General features: G+C 39.0%; 1 protein-coding gene across 1 annotated transcript in view; it reads left to right on the top strand.

Moving 5' to 3' along the window:
* The window catches only part of FRMPD1 (FERM and PDZ domain containing 1), a 140,717-nt gene that overhangs the window by 77,894 nt on the left and 38,929 nt on the right, over nucleotides 1–23,894 (top strand). The window contains exon 2 of the mRNA XM_057313604.1: nucleotides 11,578–11,682. Within this exon, the coding sequence (XP_057169587.1) occupies nucleotides 11,582–11,682 (101 nt within the window). The 5' untranslated portion in view covers nucleotides 11,578–11,581. The remainder of the gene's footprint in view (nucleotides 1–11,577; nucleotides 11,683–23,894) is intronic.

The raw sequence follows: 23,894 nt of genomic DNA on the forward strand, positions 1-23,894 counted from the left end.
TCAAGGCAACGCAGTGCCCTTTTGATAGCTCTAATTATGAAAATTCTTTACAAGATGGGCAAGATAGATAAAGCTGATTCCATGGTTTCATGGAGATTCATGACCCTGTTCTGTCTACTTTTGTGTATGTTTTAAAATTTCCTTAAAAGATAGAAAAGTTCTTTATGTTGAATTGAAATTTGTCTTCTTGAACTTTGATGAATTGTCTCTTTAGGGCTGTTCAGAACAAGTCTAGATTCCTTTTACACGTATAATCCATTCCAATATTTGTGATTGTTCAAAAATTCTCCTAAGTCTTCACAACTGAACAATTTTGCCTAGGTTATTTTTCTCCAATATTTTGAAATTGAGTCCCATATGCAATCATGCCACCTGTTGTTGGCACTGATGGTTTAAGTGCCTTTGCTGTATTTACCTCTCATTTCTCATTCATGTTGCACTGGCTGGCAACTCCAATATTGTAATGAACATTGTAATTTAATTTTCTCCTTTAAGTGGAATGCTTCTATTTTTCTTTCTAAAATAATATTGAATTGCCTATTTTTTTAATCAAACAAGATTAGCTTCCAGCATCTTGTGATCATTTACTTTATTATTTTTTATGAGATAAAAATTATTAATAGTTTTCCTTAAATTGAGATTTTCTTTCTTAGGATAACCAGCTTGACTATGGTATGTTATCCTTATAATGTGGATTTTGCTGGAGGTAGTTTTTTAAAATTAAAAAAGCAAGCATATTAAGAATTCTCTATATATAAAGAAGTAGAACAGTAAAATGAACTTTTACATACCCATCTCCCAGCTTAAAGAATTATTAACATTTTCTATGATCTTATTTAGGAATTTTTTGAGTATTTCATGAGTGAGATTGACCTATGTTCCTTTTAGTGAAGCTTTGTCAGATTTTATTTTATTTTTTAAGATTTTATTTATTTATTTATTTATTTATTTGACAGAGAGAGAGAGAGCACAAGTAGGGCAGAGAGGCAGGCAGAGGGAGAGGGAGAAGCAGGCTCCCTGCTGAGCAGAGAGCCTGACGCGGGATTTGATTCTAGGACCTTGGGATCATGACCTGAGCCGAAGGCAGATGTTTAACCCACTGAGCCCCCAGGTGCCCCACTTTGTCAGATTTTAAACGCAGGGCTATCGTGCCGCCTGGGTGGCTCAGTGGGTTAAGCGTCTGCCTTCTGCTCAGGTCATGATCTCAGGGCCCTGGGATAGAGCCCCAGATCAGACTCCCTGCTCAGTGGTGAGTCTGTCCTTCTGCTTCTCCCCCGCTCCCCCTTGTGCTCTCTCTCTCTCTCTCTTTCACTCTCTCTCTCTCTCTCAAATAAAATCTTTGAAAAACTAAAAAATAAATGCAGGGCTATCTTTGCATTATTAAAAGAACTTGGTAGCATGCTATCATTTTCTCTGTTGAAGAATATTGTCTATTAATTTTGGGGAGAGTTTGAAATAATTTTTTATAAGTACAGTAACACATCAAATTCTATGTAGGGCACCTTTGTCCCCACAGACTTTTTAAAAAATTCACTTTCTAAATTTCTTCCGCAGATATAGATTTACTCAGAATTTTTATTTCACATTTTTAGTCCTGGTTCTTTGCTTTTGGAGGCGAAGGTGGTGAACTACCTCAGTTTCCTGGAGTTGATCAGCCTTGTGGAAACCACAGAATAAATGAGCCATATACGCTGAACACTTTGTCAGGTACCTCTCAGTGCCAGGCACCTCCCACCACCAGTCAGAGAAAAGAAAGGGGCTGACCCTTTCCTGAAGGGGAACTGCATTTCACTCAACTCTCATTCTCGGTCATCTGCGCTGAGTGTTTTTTTCAGTAAATGAGTGTTTCTTGAATTGGACTTAAAAAAAAAAAAACAAATAGTATCTTCAGCACATCCAGGAAAAACCAACATCAACCCCTCTAGTCTCTTAGGTTCCCAGAGGCTACCGAGGGTTTCACTGCTGAGCTTCCTAACTGTATCTTCCTGCGTGGGTCTTAAGAGTCTTCTCCTGTTAAAACCCTACATGGAAAGTATACATCTTCCACTATGCCCAAGGAACTGGTCTAGGAAAATCCTTTGATAGGTAAGAATGCACTTGCATACTAAAAGGTTGATGTGGAAATCTTGGAAGACACCATTTTGTGAGGCTGACCTTGTTACCCAGGATTCTGCCCCTCAGGAAAATTGAAGGACTTACCAGGAAGACTCTAGAAAGATAAATTCCTAATATATCTTCCAAAGTCACCCATATTTACTTAGCTTATCTAAATTCCTTGTGCATAACATATAGCACTCTCTAGTATTTTTTTCTCTAATGGTTGTCTGTCTTTGATCATTTCTCATTTTAATAATTGGTACCCTTGGTTTATTGGCTTTGTCAGTCTTTGTAGTTTTTAACCCACATTATCTTTGTCTCTATTAAGTGAAATTCTATACTAATTTTCTAGTTTATTTCTGCTTTTGCTTTAATTTTGCTCATTAACTCATTCAACAAACATTTGTTGAGCCTAGGTGACAGATCCTGGAAGAAAATAGAGATAAGACATGTTCTCTATGCTCAGGTTGCTGACAGTGTCATAAAAGGAGAGAAGAAATAGTGAAAGAAAAAAGAAAACACTAAGCTGACAAAAGACCTTCATTAGAAGGTAAAAAAAATCACAGAAGGGCTCCTTGGGATGTCTTTCAAGAACAGAGTTTCAAATATCACTTGTAAAGCTTTTATATTCCCCGGGGAGAAAAGGAGCAAACTTGAGTCTATACTGGAATCATATGCTGCCAAACATATGAGCCTAATCTCTTCTTTTCCAAGTAATCATATTCTTTTCCTCTTTTAAAACAGGTTTGAGGATGATTCTTCAGTCTTCGAAGTTTAAGAACTTTAGTTGCTGTGTAAGGAGCCTTCCTCAAAGCCTATATTGGAGAGTTTTTTTGTGTGTGCTCTTTATATTTGAAACAGGTATTTTTCAGCTCAAGAAATTTACCTTTGACTCTTTGATTTCAATTTTGTGCATTGCTTTTGTCTTTTCTCTGCTGGCCTCTATTATTTGGAAGTTGAATATCCTCAATCTGATTCTATGTCTGATAGCTTCACTTGAATTGCAAGTTTTATTTTAAAATTTCAATTTAGTGTAAGTGATTTTTGGCTCTTCAGTTTCTCTTCTATCCTTTGCTGCCTTCATTGATTATTTTCATTTCTCAATAACTGGTACTCGTTGCGTGAAGTCCTCTACTATAACCTCTTGTATCCCTTTTGTCGGATTTATATCCTTAATTGTAAATGTGCTTTTAAGGTAGCTGTCTCCCTGGTAAGTCTTCTTTTCCATTTGCAAAATACTTTGAGAGAGTTTACCTTTTCCTATTACTTTGTTCCAGACACCAGAAGAGTGTTTAGTTTGGGGATTCATGCCCCTTATAGGATTTTGCCAAATTGGTGTGTGACCAGAGGAGGGTGATCTAAAGTGATCTTGTCATATGAAGAACTGTGGAAGGAACTGGGGATATTTATTCCGGGGCAGAGGAGACTTGAAGACAATAGGATTGCTATGTTCAAATCCAGAAAGACCAATGTAGAGAATTAGGAGCTGATTTCTTCTAGATGGTGGTGAGGGGTGGGGAGAAGTGGTCAGAGAGCAGCTCTACTGCTGAGGATTGAAGCTGCACAGAAGTAGAATTTAGCTTTATGTAAAGAAATTTCTAGCAATCAGATGGGTGCAGCAGTGAATGACAGAACAATTAGAGGCCAGAAGACTTCTTGGCGGTGGGATTGCAGTAAAGATTCAAGATTGGAGATTAGCTGGGCTCTTATTTTCTTCCATTAGCCCAGCAATCCAGAGGCTAATATTAAAACCATTAGCAGTTCATTTTCTTGACTTTAAACTCTCCTGCTCAGACCTTGCTGAATCAGGGAGCACTTTTAATGGCTTGGTTGATGTAGTCATTTGTTTGGTCTTCAGGGATCCTTGGATGAAGGCATGTGCCTTACCCACAGTCCAGATATATAATACAAATTAATTCTCATCATTAAATCCATATATGTTTATATGAATCAATTAGCTAAATTATATTTGGCAGCAGTTTTATAACAGTTCCTTGTAAGTAACCATTGCAGTTTCATGACCTTCAAAAGGAATGGAAAAGAGCGCCTGGATAGCTCAGTAGGTTAAGCATCTGCCTTCGGCTCAGGTCATGATCCCAACGTCCTGGGATCGAGTTCCACATTGAGCTCCCTGCTCAGCGGGGAACCTGCTTTTCCCTCTGCCCCTCCCCCCACTCATGCTTTCTCTCTCTTGCTCTCAAAAATAAAATAAATAAAATCTTTAAAAAAAAAAGGAGTGGAAAAGATTTGGATATGTCCTTTTGGATATATCTGAGATCCCTGACATCTCTGTAGTCCTTTGGAGACTAAAACAGCAGAGAGGTAAGAGATTTTGTATCTTCTAGTGCTGTGGCTACTTCAGGATGTCCAGGTGATGTGGACCTTTGAATTTCAAGATGGAGCACAGCAAATATCATCTTGCCTGGTATCTAGGTCTAGTTAGAGACCTCGGGCTGTGTGGGTGGAAGGAGCCACAGAAGTCATCTAGTCTGTATATTCCATTGCACTGTCCCTCCTACATCCATGCAGTTATTTAGTCTCTACTCGACTACCTTCACTGACCAGGATCTTGCTAATTCTGGAGCAAACTCATTCCATCCTCAGATCACTAGGAACATTAGAAAGGTCTAGCCTTAGCCTGATTTAGGGTCTCCTGCTCTGTATCATTCCCCCATTAATCCTGGCTCTGCACCTCAGAATCATGTGGAATCTGTCTCTTTCACGTGGTGGCCTTTTGGTGTTTTGTGAACCAGGATCATATCGGCCTCTTTCAGATCTTCATCAGATAAATGTTCTCTGATTTTTTTTTTTCAAGGAGTCTTCATATGACTTGGTTTTAAGTCTTCTTACCATCCTAGACCTTTATAGGAAGGTGCTGAAAGCGTGATGCTCAGAAATAAGACAAAGTTAATATCCATATCCTAAAATTGTCACCTGACTGAGGCAATAAATATTTGAAAACAATATCCTGTGGGCCTTGCTGGACGTTTATCCTTCTATCCTTTGTGATTAGTCTCTCTGTGTTGTCAGAACACTAAACCTGCATTCTTGACCCTCCATGGTAAGTCTCACAGAAATAATGATGTGATTTTGTGTCCTTGGCAAAGGGACATTAAATAATCCTTATAATAAAAGAGCTTTTTACAATAACAAGAAGGCAAACATTTCAGTAGAAAAATAAGGAAAAAATAGAAACAGGAAATTAACAAAAAAAGAAATATAGGTGACCACAGCTCATGAAAAATGTTCAGATGTACTTAGTAATCAAATAAATTCACATAAAAACTATAATAGGCTCTGATATAGAAAGATGTCCATGATATATTCGCAGGTTAAAAAATATAGACTACTGAGTATAGAATAATTCTATTCTGTGGACTATCTATTTTAATATATGCAATACAGATGGGTATAAATTTAGGGCAAAGTTGGTGTAAATAGCCACCAAATACTTTATATAATTTTTAACGTGATGTAATTGTGTGTACATTTACTTTTTTCTGTATTTTTTCAGAAAAACATATTTCAACCAATAATTAGATGCTACTTTCCATCCTATCAGCAAATATTTTTTTAAATGTTTATATTCAGTGTTCAAAAAGTCTGGCAGGGAGTGAAAACTGCTACCTTCTTGGAAGCAATTTGACAATACACATCCAAATTCTTAAAAATGACACATGCTTAAATTCATTAATTTCATTTTGAAGAATTTTTCCCAAGAAAATATCTGGGAAGTAGCCATTTACCATGAATAAGGATGTTCATTGTAAAGCTTTTATAATACTGAAAAATTGGGAACAGCACAAATGTCCAAGGATAGATTTACTGAATAAATTATGATATGGCCAAAGAAAATAACACTATATAACAATTTCAAATGATGATGTAAATACTTAAATATTAATATGGAATGATATTCATGAACTATTGAGTGGGAAAATTATATCTCATTTGAATAAAAATATGTAGCATCTATAAGCATAGAAAAGTGAAAAATTAGCAGTTGATAACTGGGAGGTATGACTATAGGTGATTTTATTTTCATTATATTTTTTCTATGTGTTTTACTGTAAGCATATGTTCAATTTTTAAAATTGAGCTAAAATAATTATAGCTAAATAGATAAAAAAAATAAAATAGTACTAAATTCTTCTAATAGAAATCAACAGTCCCTGCCCCACTTCCCCTTAGCATCTAATTTCATTTCTTAGAGGGAACCTCTTTCAGCTTTTCTAGCTGTATCCTCTGATTTTTCCCTCCATATTTCTGAGATTTCTGAGATCTATTACTATTTCCTAATTTATGAATTTTAGACATTATTTATTATGGTGGATGAGGACTTAGCTCTTATACCACTACATAACTTCCCTTCACCATATCCTCGCCAAATTATATCTGCTCTTTTTGAGAAATCATTTTTCAGTGTTTACATTATTATGATGTTATAAATATTGTTCATTTCTGAGACAAGTGATGAGCTAAAATTTGGTTTCCTTGGGCACTTGGGTGACTTGGTGGAGTGTCCAACTCTTGACTTTGGTTCAGGTCATGATCTCAGGGTCATAGATCGAGCACTGTGTCAAGCTCTGTGCTCAGTGGGGAGTCTGTTTGAGATTCTCTTTCTCCCTCTCCCTCTGCCTCTCCCCCCGCTCATGCATCCTCTTTCTCAAATTAATTAATTAATTAAAAAAATAAATTAAATTTGGTTTCCTTTATTGTACATTTTGTTTTTTATAATTCCCTGTTTTTGATTTGCTTAGTTTTCCATGTGCTTTTTGCTAATTCTTTTCATATATTCTCTGACAGCCTTTCAGTGAATTTTTCTGGAGAAACCCTTAAGATGATCTATAGTCATGTTTTTTTCCCCTAAGACCTCAGTCTTCATGCACCAGTCTATAAAGTTGCTCTCGAGGTCTCATGTACAGGTGTTACCATAGTACATCCCTTCATAGTCATCTTGGGTGTTCCCTTTGCCTCTCGTCTGTATCATCCCCAATTTCCTGGATCCCATTTCTTCTTTATTTATTTACTTCCTTGTTTTGCTGGAGCATGTCCTCTATGAGCATCCTGAGAAAGGGCATATGAAAGGTAAATTTTTTGAGACGTGAACATCTCAAAACATCTCTACTATTTAATTGGTAGTTTGGTTAGGTATAGAATTCTAAATTGAAGTAATTTTTTTATTTTTAAAAGATTTTATTTTTTTATTTGACAGAGAGAGTGTGCACAAGCAGGGGGAGTGGCAGGCAGAAGGAGAGGGAGAAGCAAGCTCTCTGCTGAGCAGAGAGCCTGACATGGAGCTCCATCCCAGAACCCTGGGATCATAACCTGAGCTGAAGGCAGATGCTTAACTGACTGAGCCACCCAGGCACCCCTAAATTGAAGTAATTTTTGAAGGCATGGCTTCAATGTCTTCAAGGTTCCATTGTTACCAAGAAGTCTAATGCCATTTTTATTCTCAATTGTTTGTATGCAATTTATTTTTTCCTCTGAAAGTTTTGAAGATATTCTCTGCTTTTAGTTTCTGAAATTTTACAGTGTTATTTCTTGTTGCGGGTCTTTCTTCACTTATTATGCCAGGCAGTTAGTAGATAATCTGGAAACTTAGGTTTTTCAGGGAAATTTTATTGAATTATTTTATAATTTCCTTACCTCCATTTCCTTTGTTCTCTCCTTCTGGGATTCCTATTAGATGACTATTGGATTTCCTGGATTGATACTATACATTTCTAAGCTTCTCTGTTTTCCCTGTCTTTGACTTTTGGTTACTCATTCTCAACCTTTTCATTGAACGTTTAAATTCTGGCTCTCTTATTTTTAATGTTCAAGTGTTTTCATTCTCTGGTCTCTTTTTTTAAAGAAAATCCTCTTCTCGTTTCATGGATGTAGTATTTTTTTAAGGGTCTATAATTTTTCTTGTGTTTCTTGCATTATCTGTTTCTTCTGAGTTCTTCTGTTTGATACGTTTTTCATAATGTCGGCTTTTCTCAAACATCCATTCATATGTTAGAAACTTTGTATGATGTGTGGGGCTCATTGAATAACAGATTTCAGTACATCATGATCAGGCAGCAAGTTGCCAGAAGTATCAGTATCTGAAGATATTTTCCATGATTCTTTTCAGTTCTCCAAAAAAGGATTCTCTAGTCTTTTGCTTGGGATAAGAGTTCTAGCTGCCAGTATTTTGGGAACTGGGCAAAGGAAGAGACTGAAGGTCTTGTCATTCAGTAAGAAAAGTTTTATTTAATCCTTCTATTTTCAGTCCTGTAGTCTCTATTGTGCCTGGTCTTCCTAAGTCTGGAGACTCTCTGGTTTGATTTCTCCAGAGAATAAGCCTCTTGTCTCTAGTAAGGTGGAGAAGGGGTCGTTATCTAGGTGGGCAAGTAGCATGGGCTGGGGCCTGTGAATAAAATTGCTGCTTATAGAAATATATTTCCATATTTCCAGCCCTATGCTTCATCCCTGCTTTCTACCATACCTGTTGCCTCTAATTCTTGAGCCATCTTGGTGAAAATAAGCTCATTTTTCATCAGAATCCCTCTCTGAAAGCACATAGGTTTCTGTTTCTTTTGCTCTGCTCAGTTACCTCTTCTCCAAATGGTTTCTATCTTCCCAACATTTTCTACCTCTCTCATCTATTGTCTTCTCTTTTGTTTTTTGTATTCTATGGGTTTAATCCCCTTTATAGTCCTTTGCTGTAATTGATAAGGCTTGGGAAAGAGAAGAGATTAAGACATAGTTTGAATTCACCATGTTTAACCAGAAATCTGTCTCTTTTATAATAAAAAAAAAGCAAGCTGCCTAGAACTGAAGACAGTGTTCAGGTCTGATGTCCCCACTGTAGAAGAAAGCTAGACTGACACATCCCTTGATCTAAATAGAATGTATTTTTGGTTGCAGCCTGTTTTTTGTCCATGAATTTGTATTTGGCTGCCATTTAACTGAGAAGTGTAAATCTCCCATGTTCAAAGTGGTCAGGTTGGGTGTCCTGCTTTCATTTTTTTATACTCTGGCTAGTACACTCGTGGGTAGATCCCACTATTACTCTGTTGATTGTTGATAGATTCTATTTGCTAACATTTTATTCATTTACTTTGATATTCACAAGAGAGGTTGTATTTTTACTTTATTGCACTGTTTTTATCAGAATTGGTATCAATGTTATACTGGCTGCTCAAAAAGATTTTGGGAGCTTTCCTTCCTTGAACTCTAAAACAGCTAAAACAGCATTTGGGGGAAATTTGGGGAAAAATAAACTAAGCTGGTTATGGTAACATGGTATCCAGGATTAGATCCTGGAACAGAAAAGGAACATTAGTGGAAAAACTGGTGAAATCTGAATACAGTTTAGAGTTTAGTTAATATTATTGGACCAGTGTTAATTTTGACAAAGACACAAAAATTAGGTGAGATATTAACGTTAGGGAAAGCTGAATGAAGGATATTTGGGAACTTCCTGTATTCTCTCTGCAACTGCTTTATACATCTAAAATTATTCCAAAATAAAAAGTTTATATTTAAAATATTTTTAAAAAGTGATCAGAGCGAGGGTCATCTTATAGATTTGTAAGAATTCACCTTTGAATCTGTCCATGCCCAGAACTTTTTTCTTTTCTTTTTTTTTTTTTTAAGATTTTATTTATTTATTTGACAGAGATAGAGACAGCCAGCGAGAGAGGGAACACAAACAGGGGGAGTGGGAGAGGAAGAAGCAGGCTCATAGCGGAGGAGCCTCATGTGGGGCTCGACCCCACAACACCGGGATCACGCCCTGAGCCAAAGGCAGACGCTTAACTGCTGTGCCACCCAGGCGCCCCCAGAACTTTTTTCTTTATCAACTTTCCCTTGTAATTGTCTTTCTAGAATTTCTCTGTCTTACAGGTTCATCTTATTTATATTTTCCTTGACAACCATTTGTGTCATCAAGGTTTTAAAATTTATTTGTGTAGTGTTAAGCAACATAATGTCTTATAATTCATTTTTATTTTCTTTGTATCCATAGTTATTTCCCAATGTCATATCTTATGTTGTGTGTTTATTTATTGGGTTGTGAAATTAATTTGGTGAATCGAGACCAGTATTTTAAAAAGTGAAATGAACAAGAACAGAGAAATATATACTGTTTTATGAGACTTTAATCTCAAGCACATGTATTGTTTTCTTGGTAACCTATCAAAGCATAAGTACTTATAACTTTTGACCTAGCAATTCAATTTGGGAACTTATCCAGATATGTAATTGCATACATGCAGAAATGATATATGTGAAACATAATTCATTGCAGCATTATTTATAATAGCAAAAGATTGGCAGTAATCCAAATGTCTATCAAGAGAGGGCTACTTTTTAAATTACAGTACATTCATACAGTGTAGTACTCAGGGGTTGTCAAAAAGAATGAAGAGGGGCGCCTGGGTGGCACAGTCGTTAAGTGTCTGCCTTGGGCTCAGGGTGTGATCCCAGCGTTCTGGGATCGAGCCCCACATCAGGCTCCTCTGCTAGGAGCCTGCTTCTTCCTCTCCCACTCCCCCTGCTTGTGTTCCGTCTCTTGCTGGCTGTGTCTCTGTGTCAAATAAATAAATAAAATCTTTAAAAAAAAAAGAATGAAGAAACATTCTATGTATTGATGTGGAAAGATACCAAGGATATATAGTTTAAGGAGAAGAAAGCACAGTACAGAACAAGGTATATGATGTACTATCCTTTGTGTTAAGAGGAGGACATATAAAATCTTTATTTATACTTGCTTATATAGACCTAAAGAAACTCTGGAAAGAAAAAGAAGGAGAGCAGTGATTATGAATGAGTGTGGGAACTGGCTGGATAGAGGCAGCATAGAAGGGGGATTTTTGACTATCTTTTTAAAATTATTATTTTGGCAAGAACACACTTAACAGGAGATCTGTCCTCTTAATAAATCTTTAAGTGCACAATACAGTAATATATATATCTTTTTTGTATAGTCTAGGGTTTGAATTATACAAATGAATTACCTGTTCAAAAATTCAAAATATCGAGCAAAAGAAGCAGCAATCAGAAGAATAGGCACGGTGTGATTAGAATGCTTCCATGTCCATGCAGCTCCCAGTGTAGACAGAACTGAGTTGTGCTGTCCAGGGACACATGCACGGTTGGGGGCAGCAGGCTGTATCATGCTGTAAGGGGTGTCTCTTACCATGGGTCACAGTCACAGTTTGAGAAACCTTCTCTATTTTATTCCCTAATCCTTACGTTTAACTCTTTAAGATTGCTAATCTGTTTCCCACAAGACCGTGGACTCCTTAGGCAGAGGGCTGCTCTAAAGTTGTTCACTCCAGGAAGATTGAGGACCTGTTTATGTTAATTTCAAAGAAAGAGAGCCCTGGTTATTTGATCAGCATGTCATTAAATGGGCAAATACAGGAAACATCACAGTGATTTGTCAGAATCCTCTTCCAAATATTTTGGTTAGCTTCTTAAGAAAACTCTCCTTCCTTTTAGGTAGATGGAAGAGGTGGAGACCAGTTTATTCCAGACACGGAAAGCGCACAGAATAGAACAAATGGTGGCAAGATGGCTACGACGTTCACGGGACAGCTCGGCCCGGTAAGGCTCCTGGGCTAGCAGAGATTTCTGCCTGTCAGGATCTGGTGTTCCCGTGGGAAGAGGTTTTGCCAGTCTTGGCAGCACCCAGGGATCTCTGTTTCCAGTTTGCTTTGTTCTTACACCATATGGTAGGGGAGGCATCAACAGATCAGTGATTTTGCTGGAGTGCCTTGCTGTCTGTCCGCCTTCCAACTCTTCCCTCTGTGTCTCTCCACATACACCCACAACGTACGCTCACACCAAACTCATATACACATTTACAAACACTCGCACACAAATGGACTTATCCGCGCAGGCATACTCATCCACACTCACATGTGCGCCTACTGTCTGGAATATACACTCCTGCACTCGTGAACACACACTCACACGTGCTCTGTCTCTCTCTCTCTCACACACACACACAACACCCCTTGTCTTAGTATTTGCTGTGAGGGTCAGGCGGTCTGCTGTTTATACTCTTTCCCTGTCTTTGTTTCCAGCAGCTGTTCCTTCCTTGCAGTCCCTATTTCATTCTAAACAAAATAAAATGAAATCAAATACAGATCTGATTTGACTGCTACAGGAGAACTTAAAATATGTTCTGTTTCGAAGCGTTCGTTTTCCATCTCAGATTTCCCATCTGGCCCTGCCACAGAGATGAAATATCATGTGTCAGGTGTTTCTGAGACACACATTCTTCCAAAGGAACTGGAAACAGCTGTTGTGCTGCCGAGCATATAAACCTTGCTCAGGACTGGGCTGCCCTGAGCCAAGGCCTGGGACCCTCACAGGCTGCGGTGAGGTTAGGCTGCTAGAATTAGCCCTGTGTTACAATTGAAACACCTGAGGCTCGGGGCGCCTGGGTGGCACAGCGGTTGGCGTCTGCCTTCGGCTCAGGGCGTGGGCTCGGCGTTGTGGGATCGAGCCCCACATCAGGCTCTTCTGCTATGAGCCTGCTTCTTCCTCTCCCACTCCCCCTGCTTGTGTTCCCTCTCTCGCTGGCTGTCTCTATCTCTGTCAAATAAATAAATAAAATCTTAAAAAAAAAAAAAGAAAGAAAGAAACACCTGAGGCTCACCGAGTGACTTGTTTAAGATCGTCCCCACCCCCTGCTCAGAAATCGCTGATGGGTCCCTAGTTTTTAGAAGATGAGCATTTTTGGTTTGGCATTCAAGGCTCTCTATGATTGACCTACAGTCCTTTACAGCTGTTTGTTTTACTGCTCTTCTTCCTTCACATCATCCTCCAGCTAAAAGGAACTATTCATTGTTCCCCTACTCCAGGCACCCCCTTTGCTCCTTTCACCCCTCAGGCCAGGCTCCTGTGCCAGATCCCTTCCTTCCAACTTCATGCATACAGAACCCACCCACAGCTCAAGGTCTGGCTGAAATGCTCAGTCTTCTAAGAAGTGTTCCCCAGCCCACAGTTAGACCTAACCACTCCCGTGGGACCCCAAGCATTTGCTCGACATCAGCACTACGCCCCTCCTGGTGTGTTCTACTTATTTGAGCACATCTCTTTTTCTCCGTCTGGACAGTAAGCTCTGAGAGCAGGGCAAGTATTGGCCTTGTCTCTATAACCCAGAGCTGATTGTGTCCTGGGAGATTGATTGGAAGTGGTCAAGTAGTACTTGATGGTGAGTGGGAAAACTGCTAGGTACATTGTTTCTTAAAGTGGGTTTTGCAAAACCTAGTCCCATGTAATGCTGCTCCACTAAAGGTTTGGAAGCAATGCAGCCCGTACCCCATTCCCACCCACCTCTGCTTGCATTTTGCACACAGTGCATTTTAGCACACTTAAGCCTCTGTGATTTCCTGCGGAAAAGAGATCTGTGTAACTTTAACTTGATGGTGCCTAAATATTTGACATTGGTACTCTCTAACATCCTGCTTTTCTCATAATGTAAATAAAAGGTGACATTGTCCTATAGGAAGTTTCTTTTTTTTTGAAGATTTTATTTATTTCAGAGAGAGCAGGAGCAGAGAGAGGAGGAAGGGAGGGGCAGAGGGAGAAGCAGGCTCCCAGGGAGCCCCCCAATGTGAGCCTCGATCCCAGGACGCTGGGATCACACATGACACGAGCCAAAGGCAGATGCTTAACTGACCCACCCAGGTACCCCAGGAAGTTGTTTTATCCAACATCTTTTTTGAGATGTATTTTACATATCATGAAATTTACCCACTAAAAGTATATAGTTCAGCTATTTTCAGTATATATTTAGTATATGCACAAGAGTGTACAAAAATCACCACAATCCAATTTTAGAACATTTTCAATACCACAAAAGGAAATCTCATACCCATTAGCAGTCACTCCGTATTTGCCCCTCCCCCAGCCCCAGGCAACCACTCATGTACTTTCTGTCTCCATAGATTTGCCCATTCTGGATATTTCACATAAATGGAATCATATAATAGGTGGTCTTTTTGTGCCTGGCTTCTTTCACTGAGCCTTATGTGAACAAGGTTCATCCGTGTTATAGCATGTATCAGTGTTTCATTTTTATTACCAAATAATATTCCATTATGGAGTGTTTTCTTTCTCCATTCATCAGTTAATGTACACTTGGGTTGTTTCCACTTTGGGGCTATTATGAATAATGCTGCTATAAGCATGTGCGTACAAGTTTTTGTTTGAACATATGTTTTCATTTCTCTTGGGTATGTACTTGGGAGTGGTAGAGATGGATCACGTGGTAACTGGGTGTTTGACCTCTCGAGGAGCTGCCAGACTGTTTTCCAAAGTGACTGTACCATCTTACATTTGCCCCAGCAGTGTGCAAGGGTGCCATGCCTCCACGTCCGTGCCAATTCTTGTTATTATCTCTCTTTTCTGTTGTGGCCCTCCTAGTGTGGGTGAGGTGGAATCTCAGTGTGGTTTTGATTTGCATTTTCCTGATGGCTAATGACGTTGAGCATCTTTCCATGTGTCTCGACAGTCTTGTTTTCCAAGTGCTTGAGAGAGAGAAGCAAAAGAGGGAAAGGGTCCTGGCAATATGCGTGGAAAACATCATTCCTGGGTTTCTTTCTTTCTTTTTTTTTAAAAGATTTTATTTATTTATTTGACAGAGAGAGAGACAGCCAACAAGAGAGGGAACACAAGCAGGGGGAGTGGGAGAGGAAGAAGCAGGCTCCCAGCAGAGGAGCCTGATGCGGGGCTCGATCCCATAACGCTGGGACCACACCCTGAGCCAAAGGCAGACGCCCAACGACTGAGCCACCCAGGTGCCCCTCATTCCTGTGTTTCTAGGATACATTTGGCCTTGCTTAAATTGCTTCCCATCTCTAATCTCACAACCTTGATACAGGCTGGGTTCTTGAGGTCCTCAGATTACTTGAAAATGATCAAGAACTGAAAAGCGAAGTTTGGGGGAAATAATTGTAATTTCCTCAGAGTGGAGTAAATGGTACCACCAACCACCAGCTGCTTAAGAAACGTGGGAGTCATCCTGACTTTTTCTCTCTGCACCCACCCCATCAGCACCTCCTGTCAATTCACCTTCAGACGTGTCTCAGATCTGTCCACCTCACTGCCATGATCATTAACTCTTTCTCTGATCCAATCAATTCTCTACCCTGAAGCTGAAGTGGACTTTTCAAAATACATGCCACTCCTGTCCCACATACTCACCCCTCCACACCCCAAACTGGTCAAGGACTCACTTGTCATTGTGCCACAGCCTGTAAGCCCCTTTATGATCTGGCCCCAGCCTACTCTCCAACCTCATCTTGTTCCTCCTGCTTCCTTCGCAGAGTGGGTCCCCTCTTTGTTTCTTTCAGAGTAATTAACCCTCATAACACTTATGATAATATATCCATTGATTACTTATCCATTGTCTACCTCCCCCTTCCCCCCTGCCCGGTTATTATATGACCTTTTTCCTCTCAACTTACTTGCCACATATGAGACCGAGGACCATGACTGTCTTGTTTTACAAAGTATCTTCAGCCCTGGAAGAGTGCATAGGATGTAGTAGATGTTCAATAGATTTTTATTGGTTAAGGGCTTTCATAATGAGGAATTAAATTATTTATTAAAATATATTTAGGGGTGCCTGGGTGGCTCAGTCAGTTAAGCATCTGTCTTCAGCTCAGGTCATGATCCCGGAGTCCTGGGGAGCCTGGTTCTCCTTCTCCTTCTGTCCCTTCCCCTTGCTCATGCTCTCTCGCACACGTGATCTCTCTCAAATTAAAAACTCTTTAAAAAACTGTATTTAAATTTTACATCCTTCCTTCTTCCAAGGAAAATTTTTGATGACTTACAGTTTTAAAACATCTAGAAAATTTTAAATAAAGACAGAAGAGCTATACATTGTAAACCAATTAGATGTTGGATTTAACATTTGAGTACTAACGTTGGATTTGACAGCCAGGGCAAGAAATGAAAGAAGTACATTAACATGTTTTCTCTAGTCCAGAAAAAGGAAAGTCAGAAGTTCACCTGCAGTCATATAATTTACATGCACCTTACAGCAATCCTGTTATTTTTTCCAGACTTTCAAAAGCTTCCAATCATTTCAGCCTAGTTGTACTTACTTTACCTATGATTGCCATTTTTCCCATAAAATTTAAACTTTATTTCTGACTCTAATTGAATTGTCTCGGAGCAAATTAATCAAAATAGCCATTTCCATTTCCAAACATTGCTGAACAAATTGATAACCTTTATGGACCTGGGGTTATGTTAGAGCTCTGTAATGTATCTTAAAACAGGTGTTTTTCTCTGGAGGAGTGTCAGTTTTCAAAATTGCTTTGATTTCTTAAATTTTCAATTAAGTTTCAGTGGGTGGCTATTATTACAATTGGTCAAATTCAGACAGTGGTGCTCAGTTAGAATGAGTGCGCATGCTCGGGTAAGGGCAAACCTAGTGAAACCTAAAATCATAGGAGTGCAAAACTATCCAGATGTGGTGAGGATGACTATTCTCCCACTATCTACGTTCATATTCCAACGTAAAAATAACATGTATAGTGTCAGTGGTCTTTTAGAAATAGCTAACCCCAAAGGGGCGCCTGGGCAGCTCAGTCAGTTAAGTGTCTGCCTTCAGCTCAGGTCATGATCCCAGGGTCCTGGGATCGAGCCTGCTTCTCCTTCTCCCTCTGCCTGCTGCTCCCCCTGCTTGTTCTCTCTTTCTCACTATCTCTCTCTGTCAAATAAATATATAAAATCTTAAAAAAGAGAGAAAGAGCGAGCTAACCCCACAAATGGTCACTGTGACATGTTCTGAATTTCTGTATAAATAATGCAATAAAATCTACTTAATAAGAGCTGCAACATAGTGACATTACATCATAACCTAATTTTTAACCGTTTTTGCTTTGAACTAAATTGTCGTCTTTTTACTAGCTTTGTATAGCCATAGAAATGACATGAGAAAGACAGGTTTGATAGATTGGGGGATGTATTGGAGAAGGGGCATCCTAAAGATTTAGAAATTACGTGAAGTGTTCTATTTAAGTTATGTAGTGTTTACATAAGTGTATGTTTTATAATTACTATTTTTTAAAAGATTTATTTATTTATTTGACAGAGAGAGACAGCCAGTGAGAGAGGGAACACAAGCAGGAGGAGTGGGAGAGGAAGAAGCAGGCTCCCAGCAGAGCAGGGAGCCCAATGCGGGGCTCGATCCCAGGACCCTGGGATCATGCCCTGAGCCGAAGGCAGATGCTTAACGACTGAGCCACCCAGGCGCCCCTATAATTACTATTTTAAGTGCGCACATATGTTTTATATCATATATTGCAATTTACTGATACATATTTAATATTATCCTTAAATTAGAAATGAAGACAGACTTAGTGGGAAAGGAACACAGAAAGCGTCTGAGAGGCTGTAATGTTCTATTTCTTGGCATATACACATGAGCACATATAGTGCAATATTTTTCACAATAAAAATCATCTTATATTAAAAAAAATACACTTTTCCACTTAATTATACCATTTTTCCCCCTGCGAAAGTTTCAGCTTTTATGTAGTTAAATGGTATTCTCTTGATGATTTGATTGCTCCTAAGCTTAGAAAATCCTCATCCCATAATTAATTAAACTAATTTCCTATTTAATTTAATAGCCTAAAAATAGCTTATGTTTAGTCTTTAATTTGCAGTTTATTTTAGACTATGAGATAAAGATCTAACTTGATTTTTCCCAAAACAGTAAGTAGTTATTTGCATCACCATTGACTGTGAGTGAGCTTTCCTTTCTTCGATGATTTATGGCCCCTCTTTTATCATCTACGAAATTCCTCTTTCTGTGAGTCGGAAGTTGGATCTCTTCCTAGGCTAACTATTCTGTAGCATTGATCTGTGTGTTTTCACACCCTTGTGTTCAATTTTCAATTTTTTTTTACCCTTACCTGCAATTCCTGCATATAAACTTTAGAATAATGTTATTGTATTATTAAAACAACCCAGCATAAGATTTACTGAATTCTCTCATGTTCCATCTAGAAGTATTAGTTTTACAGAACAAGATATAAAGAAACATGAAGAGCTTGATGCAGCTTGGTGCTTAATGCTTGGTGCTTGGTTTTATCCTCAGGGCTTAAAAAGATTTCTCTCAGCTTACCTTGAATCTTAATACTAATGAACACACATGCACGTGTTGCAGACACATGCACGTGCCCACACACGTCCACACGGGACACAAGAACACACCTACCTGTGTGCGCGTGCACCAGTATCGTGGCATCTTCGTGTCAGGAGCCTTCCCTGTTGGTTTTCTATGTTTTCCGAATGTACTCGTTCACTACAACCATAAAAAGACTATTTCCTAATGACAGGCATGGCCTTCTTTGGCCTTTCTAATATCCCTAATGATGTAGAAAGACCACTTTAGGGACGCTTGGGTGGCTCAGTTGGTTGAGCACCTCCCTTTGGCTCAGGTCATGATCCAAGGGTTCTGGGATCGAGTCCTGCATTGGGCTCCTTGTTCAGCAGGGAGCCTGCTTCTCCCTCTGCCTGCCGCTCCCCGTTCTTGCTCTCTCTCTCTTTCTCTCTCTGGCAAACGAATAAATAATATCTTTAAAAAAAGAAAAAGACCACTTCAAGTATCAACTTTTGCTTCTTGACCTATGGGCAAATTGGGAAGATCTGAGAACAGGCTGGAAGGCTCCCGCACTGCACTTTCAGGTTGCCCTCATCTTCCGAATCTCCTTTTTAAAGTAATAGTAGAGGGGCGCCTGGGTGGCATAGCGGTTGGGCGTCTGCCTTCGGCTCAGGGCGTGATCCCGGCATTATGGGATCGAGCCCCACATCAGGCTCCTCTGCTGTGAGCCTGCTTCTTCCTCTCCCACTCCCCCTGCTTGTGTTCCCTCTCTCGCTGGCTGTCTCTATCTCTGTTAAATAAATAAATAAAATCTTTTAAAAAAAAATAAAGTAATAGTAGAATAATTACTTCTCTCAACTGTAGGCCTTGGCCCTATAGCACTATACTCCCAGTCTCTTAATTGCATGGTCCCTAGAAACTGTCATAAGCATAGTCCTATGATTATGACCACATGCTACATTTCTTTCTGGTCGGGACGGCTCCCTCTATTTCTGCTTTCTTCGAATAAACTTTAGATTAAAAATCCAGCTTATACCAGACTTTAGCTTTCAAAATCATTCAGGCTGAATGTCTAATACAGTGTTTAAACATAGATTCAAAATAGTTTCTCCACATCCTGCTGGAACTCAGAGATGAATTCTTTGTTGTTACAGGATAGAAGTGAAATATATTTTCTGATATATCAGAGAACAGACAAAAAGCCAGAGAAGAGCGGACGCATAATCTATTTCCATGTGGTATTTTTTCTTTTTCAGTGTTGATCACTTCGGTATGAACAAATGTCCTATAAAATAGAGAATTTGTCTACATGAGACAACTTGAATGATAAATGTAGCGTGTTTGTTTTTCTAGTCCCACTGTAGGCTAGACCAGTTACCTGACAGGAATTCCGCTAGTGGGGCCACAGGTCTTATGCTGTTCCAGTGTAACATCATCAGAATGATCTCAGATTTGTGGTTTGAAGCCATTACACAATGAACCAGACACAGGTTTCTGGATTATCAGTGCTCAATCTGATATTTGTAAGATGCTTCAGAGGAGGAAATTTTGCTGCAGAGAGCATTTCCTTCAGCTCCCCATCCAATATTAAACATTCTTTGTGAGGAGGCCACGGTTTGGTCATGTTCTTAAGCAATCCCTTTCCAAACAAAAGCCGAAACGTGGCCTTTGGGAAGAATGTCAAATGCAGACTTTGGGTCAAAGCCACTGACACTGTGCAGGGATAAGTCAACAGAGTGGGGCCTTGTTTGTCTACCATTGTTGAGGAATGCACCCTTCCAAGGGGAAAAGTCGGATAACTGAAGACTATCCGAATGAATTCTATTTTAACCCTGTGGTATGATTTTCTTTTCTTTTCTTTTCTTTTCTTTTCTTTTCTTTTCTTTTCTTTTCTTTTCTTTTCTTTTCTTTTCCATGTGTAAATAAGCCTTACTTTATGCCTACCATTGAGTTTAACACATGGGACAAAAAAGACATGGTTTTTGCCTCACAAAGTATAGTCTAGAGAGGACCAGAGACTTCATGTTGGTCATTGTAAGTACTATGTATATTTCTAAAAGAGGTGTGCATGTTCTGTGCAGAACAGAAGGAGATAGTTCTGCCCAAACCAGAAGATAGAGAAGGGGTTGAGCATATTGGGTAAATTTCTGGAGAGTGTGTCTTATCAGGGGTTATGAGGCTAGGGGAGGATTCTAGGTAAAGGGAAGAGCTTGTACAAAGGCCAGTGTATTTGAGTAACTCACAGGAGACTACTTTGGCTGGAACAAGCATATCCGGAGAATGAATGGTTGTCGAGGCTAGAGTGGTGGACAGGAGCTGTGTTAAGCCATATCAGGGATTTTGGATGAGGCCATTCAGTCAAGGGAGACACCTGAGCAAGGTTGCATTTATAAAATCAGTCTGGTACTGGATGCAGAAGTATTCAGGAGAGACAAAAGTGAAAAGTGAAGAGACCAGTTTGGAGACGATTGGAGAAATCTGTCTGTAGGACAGGTAATGGCGGCCCGAAATGGACTGGTGGGCAAGCAGACAGAAATGGACATCTTTAGAGATCTCTTGATGTTGTGACTGATCAGATAGAAGGGATGAGAGCAGGGTAAAGTCAAGAAAGACTCCCAGGAGTCCTCATGATACCATTTACTGAGCTCTGGGACATGGAAGAGATGGGTCCTAATTAGTCATAGGGCTGAGCTGTATTGCCAATTAAGCAAACAAAGGAAAATGACAAATATTGAACTCTGTTACTTACATTCAAGTTGTCTGCTATTTATTAATGGTTATGCGTACATTTTCACCTTTGCCAATCATTTGAAGTACTGTTTTGTATCTTGCTTTCTGTGTACAGTATTTTGCTCATGTATTCACCTAATAAGCATAAATGCTTCCTATGGGCAAAAGATTTTCACTCAGCACTCAAGAGAATTTTTAGTCTAGAATAATCCAAGCTCTCCCTTAGGAAGGGGATCTGAACTATGGTTTAGAGGATGCCCAGAAAGGTTAGGTATATTCTAAGCTGTGTTTCCATGTATGTCTAAAGTTCTGAGGTTTGTGATTCTTCATTGATAAAGAATTTTAGAGTGATTCTTTACTATGCTTAGTTTATCCACTGTTGAGTTATTTTGAGTTTTTCCACTATTCTAAATGAAGCTGTGATAAATATTTTTGAATATTTAAGAGGCAGGGTGTTTAGAGTTCATACTCTATTCTGGGACTTTACTAGGCCCGAGGAACACAGAATAAATAGATACTACCCTTGTCTTTTAGGAACTCATGGTCTAATACAAAAAATTTACTTTTTGTTTGAGGTTATTACTTTGAGGAATGGCAGTCAGAATGGTAACAGAAGGTCAAAGAAAATTATCAAATTTTAATACATGCTACAATTTCCCTAATTTCTAGAGAAATTGAATAGCCAATTTATATGGCCAACCTTAAATCCCAAGGCCTACACATGTTGGGCTTTATTATTTTTATTTATATTTGGTGCTTTACTTGACATGTAAGAGTACTCTATAGCCCTTTCCATTGTGCTTCTTTAATTAATAAGGTTGTACATTTTCCGTGTTATTTATCAACTTTATTTCTTCATGTGCAAGTTGTCAGTTCACTTGCTTTGAACATGTGCAATCTGGGTATTTTACTGCATGTATTTATGCCCATTCTTCATATATTTTTATTATAACCAGTTTCCCCCACACACACCCTGAATTATATTTTTTTTTAACTGATTTACCTTGGGGCACCTGGGTGGCTCAGTTGGTTAAGCTTTGGACTTCTGCTCAGGTCATGATCTCAGGGTCCTGGGATCAAGCCCAGTGTCTGGCTCTGCACTCAGCAGGGAGTCTGCTGTCTCTCTCTTTTTCCCTCTGCCCTTCCCCCTGCTCGTGCTCCCTCTCCCTCTCTCTCTCTCTTTCTCTCACTCTCACTCTCTCACTCTCTCAAACAAATAAAATATTTAAAAAATGAACTTAATTACCTTATTTTCAACAGCTTTATTGAGATACAATTTACTTACCATACAATTCACCCACTTAAAGCATACAATTCATTGGTTTTTAGTGCACTCACAGAGATGGACAACCATTACCACAATCCATTCTGGAAGGTTTTTTCACCCTAAAAAGAAACTCCATATATATTGGCAATCGCTCCCCATTTCCTTCCAGAATTCTCCTGCTTTCAGCCCTAGGCAACCACTTTTTGTCTCTATTTTGTCTCTGATTTGCCTGTCAGACTAGATCTGTCTGAACATACCCCATAAAGTGAAGTCACACAGTGTGTGTTTTTTTGTGGCTGGCTTCTTTCACTTAGTAGAATGTGTTTCAAGTGCATCCATGTTATAGCCATGAATTCGTATTTCATTCCTTTTTATTGCCAAATAGTATTGTGGAGTGGAATATTTCTTTGTCATTTCATCAGTTGATGCACATTTGAGCTGTTTCCACTTTGGGGCTATTATGAATATTGTCGCTATGAACATTTGCGTACGAGTTTGTGTGGACATATGTTTTCGTTTCTCTTACGGATACATAGGAGAGGCATTGCTGCGTCATATGGTTTTCAACATTTAGTCTTTTGAGGAACTGCCAGATGCTATCAGGGTTCCATTTTTTCCACATCTTTGTCAACGCTTGTCTTTCTGTTTATGGGCCATCCTAGTGAATAGAAAGTGGTATCTCATTGCGGTTTTGATTTGCTTTTCCATGATGGCTAATGATGTTATGCATCTTCGCATGTACTTACTGGTTGTTGGCATATCTTCTTTGGAGAAATGTCCACATATATTGTTTGCCCACTTTTTAATTGAGTTATTTTTCTTTTGTGTTATAAGAATTCTTTATATATTCTAGCTGCAAAGTCCTTATCAGATAATATGATTAGCAAATGTTTTCTCCCATTCTGTGGGTTTTTTTCACTTTCTTTATTGTGTCTTTTATTTTTTTAAGATTATTTATTTATTTTAGAGAGAGAGAGAGCACATGCAAGCACAAGCCAGGAGAGGCGCAGAGGGAAAGGGAGAGAGAGAATCCCAAGCAGACTCCGTGCTGAGCACAGAGCCGGATGTGGGACTTGATCTCATGAACCTGAGCCAAAATCAAGAGTCATATGCTCAACTGACTGAGCCTTCGAGGTGCCCCTTAATTGTGCCTTTTGAAGCACAAAAGTTTTTAATTTTGATGAAGTTCAATTTGTCTGTGTTTTCATTGTCGCTTGTGCTTCTGGTATCGTATCAGCCTAGTACCTAATACACATTCAGCTACTCTGTTTCAACGAGTTATTGAATGTTTTTCGAGGCTGTGTTTTGTGTTTTTATCCTGTAACTCCATTAACCTTACTTTTTTAGCGCCAGCAATCCTCTTTGTTGATCATTTTCTAGTTGTACTGTCATCATCTGTTTAAAAACAAGTGGGACTTTTCCATTTCCTGTGTTTATTATGCTTCTTACTGTTTTTCCCTCTCTGATCACTATTATGCACATTTCCCCCAGTATATTAAATGCGAGAAATGTCTAGAGTATCCTTCCTGTTGCTCTTTTTAAAAAGAACGTAAATGTGATTTTTTTGGCACTCAGTATAGTATATTATTATTTGGAAAGGACCTTTCATGGCTTTAAGGTTTTGTTTTGTGTTGTTTTTTAATCAGGAATGGCTACGGGCTTTATTCACTCTACATTTTCAGTCTT

This window comes from Ursus arctos, unplaced genomic scaffold (genome assembly GCF_023065955.2).
Source record: "Ursus arctos isolate Adak ecotype North America unplaced genomic scaffold, UrsArc2.0 scaffold_18, whole genome shotgun sequence".
NCBI lineage: Eukaryota > Metazoa > Chordata > Mammalia > Carnivora > Ursidae > Ursus > Ursus arctos.